Here is a 10,777-nt window from a genome sequence, read left to right as displayed (position 1 = left end):
ACCTCTTCTTTAATTTAAAATTCTTGCTCATCAAAGGAGATATCTTTTTTGAAACTGGATAACTGAGTTTTCTGACTTCATGTCCAACATCTGCAGCCTCCATTGGTGAAGGTGAAGTTGATGGTATATCTTTCAGCAGTGACTCCACACAGGATGGGCAGGATGCAGCTCTTCTCCTGAAACCATTAAAAACATCAGTTTGGGATGGAATCATTAAAAAAAAAAAAGGAGAACTTGGCCCTTTTATTTCTAAATTCTGTTTCAGCTGTTTTTCTCAGTTTGGATTCAGCTTCACCTTTCTCACCCATGCGCAGCTTTGCTGGACAGACAAGACCTGCAGCCCGGCTGGACATTTTAGAGGGAACCTGATTCAATGGTGAGACAGCGGGGAAACACACAGGTGTAACTGAAGGAGAGACACAGTATGATGGCTAAAACAGCACAATTTATTTATTTTTGCTGAGGAGCTGCTGCATAGCTGAAAAAAAACTACAGGAAATAGCAGCACAAGATGATCTGATACATTCATTGTGTACCTTTTATTCCATCTGAATAAATATAGTACACTTTGCACGTGGCTGCTTTTTCTCACAATCACACCATCATCTCTCTTCTCCTCTCGTGAGCTCTACTGGACATGAGACAACAAGCGTTGGCCTCCGATGGCCTCCTGCTGCAGGAAACGGGGGGGCACGGCTCGCTTGTCCACGTGCCGACGCCTCATGCGGACGACGGCTCCGTCCACCTGAGCCGCCGTCGTCTTGCCGTGCCGGTCGTCCTGCAGCTGCAGGCTGGTGCGGCGCAACCTCGCCAGCTCGTCCTCGGAGGACATGAAAGATCGCTTCAGCAACGCGCTGCCCTGAGAGACGCAAGGAAAGACGGTTACCGTTGGGTTTCTACGAGAAGGTCATGGGGCGACAAGAGGAGGGGTTAGGGCTATAGGTGATAAGCATCATGTACTGAATTCTATATATAAACACCTGTATGAGATGGGAAGCCTCGGGCAACTGCGTCCCCGGGTGCCTCTGATAGACCTGCACCAGAGGCCTGTCCAGTTTCTCTCTGGCCAGTAAGTCGCTGCAGCTCTCTGGACCCTGCGCAGAGAATGAACCGGCTAAAACACGTGGGGTAAGAAGTGATCGCGCTGTCACCGAGCCTCAATACAACCACCGTTGATCCACGCTCCGCGACCTCTGACCTGCAACATGCCGTGGCTGTGCTGGATACAGTTCATTTCCCTTTGTTTGCGAAACACGGCCTGCCTCACGGTTGCAGACGTCACAGTCAGGTCTCGCTACAAAAGGCGAGGATGAAATAAGAAAGCATGTATTGTGTATTTTGACATAAAAAATAATGGCGTCAGGTTATTTTATGACATGCAAAGGTCATCGGGCGTGAAGCGTTTGTGCGTGGCGACCTGCAGTCTGACGGTTTCTGCGATCTTCTTCAGCAGGCCGTCGTTCACGGTTTCCCGCGCAGTCTTCTGCCTGGCGAGGGAACCGGTGAGCATTCTCCTGATGTTTTGCCTCAGTAGCTGTGATTGGTTGACGGTCACAACGGAGGATTCTAAAGCCTGTTTGCATTCTGTCATAATGTACAAGGTCACAGGTCACAGTGGTGTAAAAGGAATCATTGATTTCATTTAAAAAAAAGTTGAGAGTTTCCAAGAATAGTCTTCATGGATCGTCCTAAAATCTTTATAGATATATAAGTTAAGTATTGTGAGCAAGTACTTTTTAATAGTTAGAGATGAGCCTAAGTGTTACAACATACTTTGTGCTTGGTATTTAAAACTGTACATACATTTGCATGCTGTAACTAGTCCGGTTTTTAATCTATGCTGAATCATGGTCCATTGGGGGGGGCATTAAAGCGTCCATGTTCCTGTCAGGATTGAAGCTGTACCTGGCGTAAAGGGGCCGATGGGGTCCGCTTCAGCGAAGGTCCCAGCAGTGCAGCGTTTCCCCCCAGCGGAGCCGGAGCGTGGCATCAGCTCCAAAACACGAGCCCGCTCGCCGGCGCCGTCCAGCAGCCGGTTGCTGCTCTGACCAAGGGCCTGGAGAAGAGGGTCGACTTATAGTCGGTCCAAATAACAACCCCCCCCCCCCCGCCCCTCCTCGAGGTGCATGTGAAAAAGCAGGTGAGACTGCATTCAAGCTCCTCACAGGGCGGTTAGGATTACCTTAGAATGAGACGCTTTTTGGCACACATGCAAAGAGTTTTGTGTTTCTTCCAATCAACGCTCATGCCAGTAAATCTCACGAAAGGGGGCAGGTGGAAAAGAGAGACAGAGGAGACACAGTGGGGGGGGGGGGCGTAAAATGATCCAACAGATAAAGATGGAACCCCAGCGACGTAAAGCACCTCGAGCTGCCCGAGCGTGTTCCTCAGGGCTCCCTCCAGATCCTGTTTCAACCGGACCAGTTCTCTTCTCTCCCACAGCAACAAGTGATCGGCTCCGTCTCTGTCCTGCGAGCAGACGAGACCCATCAGTGAACGCCCCCCCCCCCCCCCACAGAGTTCGCTTACAGTGTGATGAATGTGACTTACCATCTCAGCGGTGGACGGCCTCCTGGTCCTCACCTCCGAACTCCTCCTGTTGATGGCGAGTCCCGCCCTGAGGCTGTGCAGCATCCTCTCCAGCTGAGCCCTCTCCCTCCCCAGCTTGGTGCCCTCCTCTCTCACCCGGCCAGCCTGCCTCCGCAGCCGGGCCTCCACCTCCCTCACCCTCCGCATGTACTCGGCGGCCACGGCAATGCTGGCCCCGGCGCACTGGTCTCGCAGGCCGGCAGCAGGGAACGGGGCCCCGGACGTCCTCCGGGGGCCGCTGGGGGGCTTCATCGGAACGTTAGAAAGGGAAATTCCAAATCAATGCCGGATATGTTGGCATTTCTCTCTGTTCTTTTACGTAGCTGAAAGCAGTTTTATGTTTTTGTTGTAAAAATATTTCCCTTCAGCCTAATTTAGACGTCGTTCTCAGACAATGAAATCATCCTAATTCCAGATTTCTAAACTGGCACACGATTGATATTTTCCCTCGAAGTAATTGTGATAAATATTTGAATGCAGTTATTTTCATCTACAATAGAGCATCTACTTCTCTCTGGAGGCGGTGTGTCATCATGGACCAGAGTTCTCACCACGGCTCCCGTAGTTTGGGGTCTCGACGGGACATTTTTGCTGCTGGAGACACGACTCTGTCCGCTTCCGTCCCCTGCGATTGTCTCCTCCTTTATGTCCTCGCTGTTGTCGGTCAGCTTTGGGCCAACACCGGCGGCGGCGCTGCGGCACCGATGAATGCCGCCGGTCCCGGACCTCCCGGACCGGGTCTGCTGGATAAGGCGCTCCGCGCGCTGGATGGACCGGACCGTCTGACTGCGCCAAGACTCCGAACCTATAGTGACGGAGCCGAGGGGAACCGGCTTGACCTGCATTGCCAAAGTGTGTGAATAAATAACAGACCGAACCTGCTCAGTCTCATTCAGACTTTGTGTGAGTCGAGCCTCCATGGCAACCGTTACTCAGGTAACAAGAAACACAGGCTCCCTCTCAGCAGGAGGCGCTGTCTCCTTCAAGATGCAGAAAATAGCAAGGAGCGTTAAGTTTATTTTCATGTTTATATTTTATTGTCTGTATTGCTTTGCTGTCTTTTATCTTATGTACTTTCTGTAAAGCAGATCCATTTTATTTATTTTTATCTAAACACTATACAATTGGGTAATTTAACATCGTCCAGTCTGCCGCTGATAAACACCATTATACTCGTGTTAGTCGTTTTCCCAGCGTATCCCTTAATGTGGCAGATCTGTGCAAAGCAACAACTACAATTGATCTCCTACTGATAAACGGGACGCCCGTGTTGTGCACAAAAAAAAAGTGCCTCTATTTTTCTTTTGGATGCTGAATGCTTGCAGAAAATGCAGATTGACCTCGAACACCTGCCATAGGACTTCATTTTGCCTGGAAACCGTTCCCAGATTCCTCCGGATTTATGATGGCGCACGGTGCTGACAGAGGTGTGTGCACAACAAAGATGTGACCCTGAAACGGTCCATACTTTTTACATGGTCGATGAAATAGACGCTGCAGACAAAAGCAATCAGGATCAGAGTGTTTAATACTCTTGAACTAAAGGAAAGAAAATGTCTCACCCCAAAATAATTACTAGAGACAAGGAAGACAAGAGGGATGTGCACATAAAAGCAAGAAAGGAAAGCGGTTAAAATGTTATTTTGGTCCTTCAGCGTCCCTCTTTAAAAGTGCTAAAGCACTGCAAAGAAAATAAATTACAGTTCTCTACAAAGAAATTAAAACAAGACATCTCGGTGTCATAGAACACAGGCAGGCAAAAAAAAATATTTAAAGTAACGTCGTACCCGCATGATCCGCTTCCAACAGGTATACCCATTTACAAACGTTTGCATCAGCAAACAATCCCACTGCATGAAATAAAATCTGACCACCATCTAATTAGAACCATTAAAAAAAATTCAACTGTAATTGGTTAAATTCTAAATTAAGGCTTGAGCATGTAGCATGAAAGATCTGAAATCTCTCCATAGAAAAAAAACGGTTTCCGACTACGGATGAAATTACTGACTCCCTCCAGAGATTAAGGACATCATCACGGAAAACTTTACTTTCCTCCAGCCCGTGCCAGAATGTGGCCGATCTGCAAATGCAAACATAAAAAATGCAGAAAGACAGAGCGAGATAAACATAAAAAGACTTGACGTACACCGGAAAAAAATATGCTGAGAAAGCAGCAACATGGTGCAGAAAGTGCAAAATGTCATCTCTGTGCAGTTTGTTTGCATCTCCAGCGTTAGCCGTCCTCCGTCACAGCGTGTGTTTGAAGCCGGTCGGGGGTTCCCGAATGTTCTGCATGTTCTGCTGCAGCTCTTTGAACAGATGGTCCCGGTCTTCAGCGTCCAGCAGGATTTGCTGCACCAGAGACAAATAAAAGTCAGACGATAGAACGAAGCTCACACCTCAAAAACATTTTCATTTGGTGCAGTCAAATTTTATCAAGCGTGTCCAACGGCTTCTTTGCCTCATTAAATTCTCTAAATGGTCTGTTCAGTGGGACTCATGGGTGGCTGGAGGGCTGGTTGGCTCTGGACGGGTCAGATTGGATCGCACTAGCAGGTTTTTCTTTTGTTGATTTTGGCGCCTCTTTACGACGTGCCTCATGTTTAATTGGGGGTTCTGATTGGTTCAACATGAAAGCAACGCTTCCCTGTATGCTGAAGTTTAGCAGCTTTTACTCCAGAATGAAAATGTATAGGGTTAATCCAACATGGATGACGTGCTCCTCGTTGAGATACACATTTTACATTTTCAAACGCATTTAGATTCCTACACTTCACCTCTATGAGTTTGTCTCTCTTCTCCAGACTGTCCTTCAGTTTCCTCTCCTCTCTCTCTCCGTTATTCCTCATATTCTGCATCTCTCGATCGGCCTCCCTCTTCTCGTTCTCCTTTTCCCTCAGCTCCCGACGAACGTCTCTGAGTTCAGCCGTCAGCGAGGAGATTCTCTGACTGTGACTCTCCTGTTGATTCTAGTGGGGGGAAAAGAAATTCTACAGTTACGAAACATCATTTTATCCCAGTTCAAAATTAGGCAGGTGAAGATAACGGATGGATGGAAGTTACCTCAACAAGCAGCCTTTTCTCTTGCTGATATCTCACCTGCATCATGTCCTGGTGTTCCTGCAGGGTTGTGGTGAGTTTGCTGATCTCTTTGCATAAGGCGTCACCTTTTCCATATCTGTCTTCCAATGAGCCCTGCCGAGCCCCTCCCCCATCCAATTCCTGGCCAATCACAGGGTCAGACAGAGCGTGGAAGAAAATGGCATGAGCAAATGTTTCTCTGCGGTCAGAGTGGAACCGGAGGCTGCAGAACCGGCTCCTCGTTCAATGTTGCATAAATAGATAACTGTTTTCATTTGTCATACTCCGTAACATGTATTTATACCAAGAGGAGTTAACGGCAAGCAAATTGTGGTTGAGCCCGAGGCAACATCATTGCGTGTAATTCCAGTGATGGACAGAAGAGGGAGCAAAAGGTCCAGCACCTGGAAGTGGAACCTCGGTTTTCAAAACAAGAACATGGAGTTTTAAATTGCCTCGGAAGTTTTTGCAGTTCGAACTTACGAGAGGAACCGAGACGAACCGAAGACACGCGAACGAAGGCGGAGTCTAACCGAGGAGGTTCAGTTCGAGTCGATCTGCCGTCGGGGAAAGACATTTTGCTGCGCGTGCGTCCTCGGGCAAAAGACACTTCACCCACATTGCCTGCGCGAATGTCATGTCGGTTGTGGTCAGGAGGGCCGGCGGGGACTGACGAAGCGGATCAAAGTGTCTTCTTATTCGCCGGAGGGTTCTATAATCATCATTTTGCATATTTCAATATTTAAGAAGACGACTCAACGGTTCTGTTCATGAACCATTTTCAGCTGTTTTTTTCCCTAAAGCCTTAAATGTTAATACAAAAGACATTATGCTATGGACCCGCATCGTCACACTGGTGATACGTTTATTTCCTCGTTTTAAATAAAAGCCACCAACTTTGCAGGCTTATTCTATTTTTTTGCATCATAATGGTTGAAGAATTTTAAAATAAATGCATAAAAATAACACATCATAAACACAAATCATCCTCTCATCCTCGGTGCACGACTTTAATACCTGTTTGTTTGTCTGCTGGCCGCCCCGCTCCTCCCAGAGGCGGAGGATCTGCGCCTCCCTCTCCTGCAGGGCCGTCCCGAGGGCTTTCTCCCGTTGTCTCCACACCTCCCTCTCCTTCTCCACCTGCTGCAACGGCCGCTCCCGCTCCTCCGCAGCCACTCGCAGGTCCTGGGTGCACAGCGAGGCATGTAGACAGACTGGGTGTGGCTGTTTGCGTGTGCTTTGAGGAACCATTTCTCCACGCGTGTTCTCACATTGATTACGTCCTGGTTGCACTGGAGCACGGCGTTGAGCGTGCCGAGGTCCCTCTCCCTGTCTCTCCCGGCCTTCCTCAGTGCATCCATCTCTTTCTCCATTCCCTTCTCCTTCTCAGTCATTTCAAACCTCAAAGATTCCAGGGCAGCCTAAAGACCATGAGACATCCAATTTAATATATTCCCTATTATCAATCCATCTGTGGGATTAAATTACAGAAAGAAAGCGGATTCAGTCTCAATTGGGCCAGGAAATAGCTAACATGCTACTGAGGGAGCTGCATGACCTCCTGCAGGAATGCTGTAGAAGACCTGCACTGCTCAGCAGAACCCTTTGGACACACAGAATGGGTAACATTATGAGCATCAAACTGATGTCGGTGACATGAACCTTGTTGTCCGAGAGCATTTCCTTCAGATTCTCAGTCAGCTTTGTGACGATCTCCGTCCCCGCTTCCTGCTTACACAACCGTCTGATGAGGCCCAAACACTCCTGGAAAGAGAGACGATGAGGCTCCACCTCTCTATATGGGAGATACGATGCTACACCTAGCCTCGCTCCATTTAAAACTAGCAGAACTAACCTAAAAATCAAAATAACACATTCTGAACAAATTCGTTTTCCACGTTTGGACAGATCAGATTGGCAATAATCCCTGTTTGCATTATTTACGTAATGCCGACGAGCTGTTGGTTGCAATGTCGGATTTTAAAGTACAAGAACAGCGTGGTACAAGTATCTCCAAAAACATGCAGCCCTGACCGAAGCTTCAGAAGACATAACCCAGCGGCGAACGGGTGTGTTTTGGACGCTGTCACTTTAAGAGCGTGCCGTACAACATTCCACTGAGCTTTGAGCCAGACACCCAGATAGCAAGAGAGACCCGCTGTGTGCACGACTGGGATCGCGCCCCCCCCCCCCCCCCTCACCCACCTGGATCAGACGCTCCCGGCTGCGGAGGGCGTGGCCGAAGTTCTGCAGCAGGGAACCGTCGCCGTCCTCCTGGAGGACAAGGGGAAACTGTTTGTTGGCTTGCTTGTAGATTGAACTGAACATTTAAGTGAGATTTATTCTGGATAAATGGTTAAGCTATGAGACATCATAAAACAGTTAAACGTCCGCCCGCATTGTGACAAAGCGTCACAATCAGTGAAAGTTATGCTTTACTTTTTTTGTGCCTTTGGTCAAAAAAGCGAATTACATTTCGAGACATGGATTCTGGATTGCATTTTGCAAAAAAAAAAAAAAAAAAGTCCAATTCAAAGTAAACATTCCAAGGAATGAACGACACACAATGCTTCCCAGCTGCGGGTAACTGGAGCCACATCTGGATCATTATCTGCATCTGTGAGAGGACGACATGCGCCGATTCTAAACTGAATGCACATTACCGCGTGACGGTTTCCTCTCCCAGAGCCCCGCTGGTGCAGGATTATTCCAGGATTTTCTTTTGACACAGCCTGGAATCTGTATTTTGTTTGTTCAGTGACAATGGGGGGGGGCACTCGCTACCGATTCTAACTGCTAGTAAAGATTTGTTCATGCTAGTCCTGAACGACCTCCAGTGCCTTTTAGTCTGCACCTGTCAGGTGAAGCGTGGCCACGCCCACCCACAGGTAGAACAAGCAGCACACCTTTCCTCCGTTCCTTATACAGCATGATATTTGCACTCAGTCAATATTCACAGATGGTTTATGGGGCTGTCTGGACATGTGATCACGGCACTCTGTAATATACCCGTTTGTCCTGAGTGAAAACTGTTAGAGGCAACGCACCCGGTAAAAAATAAATAAATAAAAATAAAAATAGCTGTGCAGCTAAACGGCTGCAACATAAAACATAAAAATGTCTTAAGTTTGATTTTAGCCAGAAATATATTTCATGAAACTACAATTGATTCAATTACAGCCGATTAAACTCTTAAAGTAGCACTTCAACATTTTGGGATATATTTATTTTCAGAGCATTGACACTACGGTACTCTCATCTATAAATGAAGCTAGAGCTATCAGCTCGTTAGCCAAATTTAGCATAAAATTAAAGCAATTTTCCCACTAGACCCTATAAATTCACACAAATCCATTCAGACCAAGTCCAAAGGATGGTTATTTCTGGCTTCGGGTGGGATCGCTCTCAAGACGAGTTCCTGTATTGGATTAAATATATTTTGCGTTTAAGTTCCCCCACTCATTATAATCTTTGGTGTAATACTCCTTATGTATATTAAAATAGGTTTACTGCAGCCCAGTCTTCTGACACGCCGACTTCAGTCGCTTTGCTCGGCCCATGCTTCAGCTCGGCCTCCAAGGTCCTGATGCGGGACGCGGCTCGGTCCAGCTGACCTCGCAGCTGCTTGACCGCGCGGCCAACCTTTCCGTTGCCGTTCTGAAAGGACATAAGATGAGTCAGCAACTTGGAGACGAACACGTTATAAATATAACTCGACCGCACGAAGAGGATCCAAACTTCCTCCGAAGCGGCACAGTTTCCCCGTGACGCCCACTTCTGAATGCCGTTTGTATTCACGCTTCAATCTGTGCCATACGAGTTACCTTTTCTAAGCAACTATGTAATGGAGCCACTTCTCCACGAGTCTACGGAGCCCTCGAGGAGCAACTCTTCTTCATTCTTCCCGATGAAGACCGTAGGCAGTTGGTGAATCACGAACATCGTCTTTCGGACACGTCCAGATCACGTCTACAACCTAACCGATTGTTCTTGGGTCATGTCTTCCCCGTCCCAAATGGAATTTAGAAAAATCTGTTCCCAATTTTTTGGATTAATATAACTGCAGGGACACAAACCATTGTCTGCAAAAAGATAACTCCAATACCCATGAGCTTAAATACATTTAAGGAACCGATTCTGATCTTGGTTTAAAGCCGGTCTGGCCTCAGATTGCCCGTTATAGCACACCGGAAATATTTACCGCTACCGGTGCACGCTGGTCAGAGTTCCTCCACCTCCAAGCACTCACCTCTGGACGAAGGGCCATGAACTCGTCCCTCAGCTCCGCCAGCACACCCCCGTCCACTTCGTCCACTCCGTTCTCCTCGTCCCGGAAGCTCAGGACCCTGCCCACCGAAGGCGACGTCGTACCGCCGCCGTTTTCGGAGCACCTGTCCTTCCTGCTTAGGACGGGGATCCTGCTCCCTGACGGCGAACTAACCGGCTTCCTCCCGATACCTTTCAGCTCCGTCAGCACAAACTTAGCCAACGGAGCGTCCGGCATCTCAAACGGATCGCCGTTATCAAGAGAGTCCAGAGACTGAATGGACACAGTGCGGGAAGACGCGTGCGCGGAGAGACTGGACCCCACCAGGGAAGCCGGGCTGAGCGGGGGGCACTTTTGCCAGTCGAGGGGCATGCTTCGGGACTTATCCCGCGATAACGCCAACGGGGAGACGAACTGAGGAGGCAAGTGGCGAGGAATCCCGCAGACAGACTCGTAATCGGAGTCAGATACCCGTAAGGAGTCGCAGCCTTCGCAGCCTTTGCCCTTCTTGCATCTTTTCCCCGTCCTAATAAAATAAGGACACGCGTCCCACCTCCCGGACCAGCACTCGTACTCCGAGAGCGCCATGTTCTCTTTGAGCATCTCCCTGTAGCCGCCCTTCTCCTCCTCATCCTCCTCATCCTCGCTGGTGCTGCTCCTGGTCCTGGTCTGGGGGTCCTGTGGGTGCCTTTGAAGGTAGCTCTGGCGCACCCATCGCCGGAGCTTGTCCCTCTCGTGCAGCAGCTTTTGCAACCTTTCGTTTGAGAGCATCCTGACCCTGGCTATCACCGAGTCGAACTTGAACACCCGCTCGAGGGCGCACACGCATTTGCCACA

The 10,777-nt window shown here is 48.6% G+C and overlaps 2 protein-coding genes across 2 annotated transcripts; both read right to left on the bottom strand.

Moving 5' to 3' along the window:
• Nucleotides 1–221: 221 nt before the first annotated feature.
• tektl1 (tektin like 1) lies at nucleotides 222–3,446 on the bottom strand. The gene is made up of 8 exons (XM_068760559.1): nucleotides 3,141–3,446; nucleotides 2,551–2,835; nucleotides 2,365–2,469; nucleotides 1,906–2,056; nucleotides 1,418–1,584; nucleotides 1,199–1,294; nucleotides 981–1,094; nucleotides 222–859 (listed from the first exon to the last, which is right to left on the bottom strand). The coding sequence occupies exons 1-8, from the start codon at nucleotides 3,432–3,434 to the stop codon at nucleotides 629–631; spliced, it is 1,443 nt and encodes a 480-aa protein (XP_068616660.1). The 5' UTR covers nucleotides 3,435–3,446; the 3' UTR covers nucleotides 222–628.
• A 653-nt stretch (nucleotides 3,447–4,099) lies between these two features.
• Nucleotides 4,100–10,562, bottom strand: si:ch73-95l15.5 (myomegalin). Its single transcript, XM_068759452.1, has 9 exons — nucleotides 9,923–10,562; nucleotides 9,184–9,330; nucleotides 7,879–7,947; nucleotides 7,336–7,437; nucleotides 6,945–7,094; nucleotides 6,691–6,858; nucleotides 5,692–5,814; nucleotides 5,370–5,561; nucleotides 4,100–4,944 (listed from the first exon to the last, which is right to left on the bottom strand). The coding sequence occupies exons 1-9, from the start codon at nucleotides 10,541–10,543 to the stop codon at nucleotides 4,840–4,842; spliced, it is 1,677 nt and encodes a 558-aa protein (XP_068615553.1). The 5' UTR covers nucleotides 10,544–10,562; the 3' UTR covers nucleotides 4,100–4,839.
• Between the last annotated feature and the right edge of the window lie 215 nt (nucleotides 10,563–10,777).

This window comes from Brachionichthys hirsutus, chromosome 3, assembly GCF_040956055.1.
Source record: "Brachionichthys hirsutus isolate HB-005 chromosome 3, CSIRO-AGI_Bhir_v1, whole genome shotgun sequence".
Lineage (NCBI taxonomy): Eukaryota > Metazoa > Chordata > Actinopteri > Lophiiformes > Brachionichthyidae > Brachionichthys > Brachionichthys hirsutus.
The sequence above is the reverse complement of the archived record's forward strand: the minus strand, read 5'-3'. Positions and strand labels throughout refer to the sequence as shown.

Coding starts and splice junctions, on each gene's coding strand:
- tektl1 (XM_068760559.1), bottom strand. CDS start 3,434: ATGCAGGTCAAGCCGGTTCCCCTCGGCTCCGTCACTATAGGTTCGGAG. Junction 1,295..1,417: donor CAGAAACCGTCAGACTGCAG/GTCGCCACGCAC, acceptor CGCCTTTTGTAG/CGAGACCTGACTGTGACGTC. Junction 860..980: donor AGGCTTCCCATCTCATACAG/GTGTTTATATAT, acceptor TGCGTCTCTCAG/GGCAGCGCGTTGCTGAAGCG.
- si:ch73-95l15.5 (XM_068759452.1), bottom strand. CDS start 10,543: ATGCTCAAAGAGAACATGGCGCTCTCGGAGTACGAGTGCTGGTCCGGG. Junction 7,438..7,878: donor GCCGGGAGCGTCTGATCCAG/GTGGGTGAGGGG, acceptor CTCTCTTTCCAG/GAGTGTTTGGGCCTCATCAG. Junction 6,859..6,944: donor GCAACCAGGACGTAATCAAT/GTGAGAACACGC, acceptor CTGTGCACCCAG/GACCTGCGAGTGGCTGCGGA.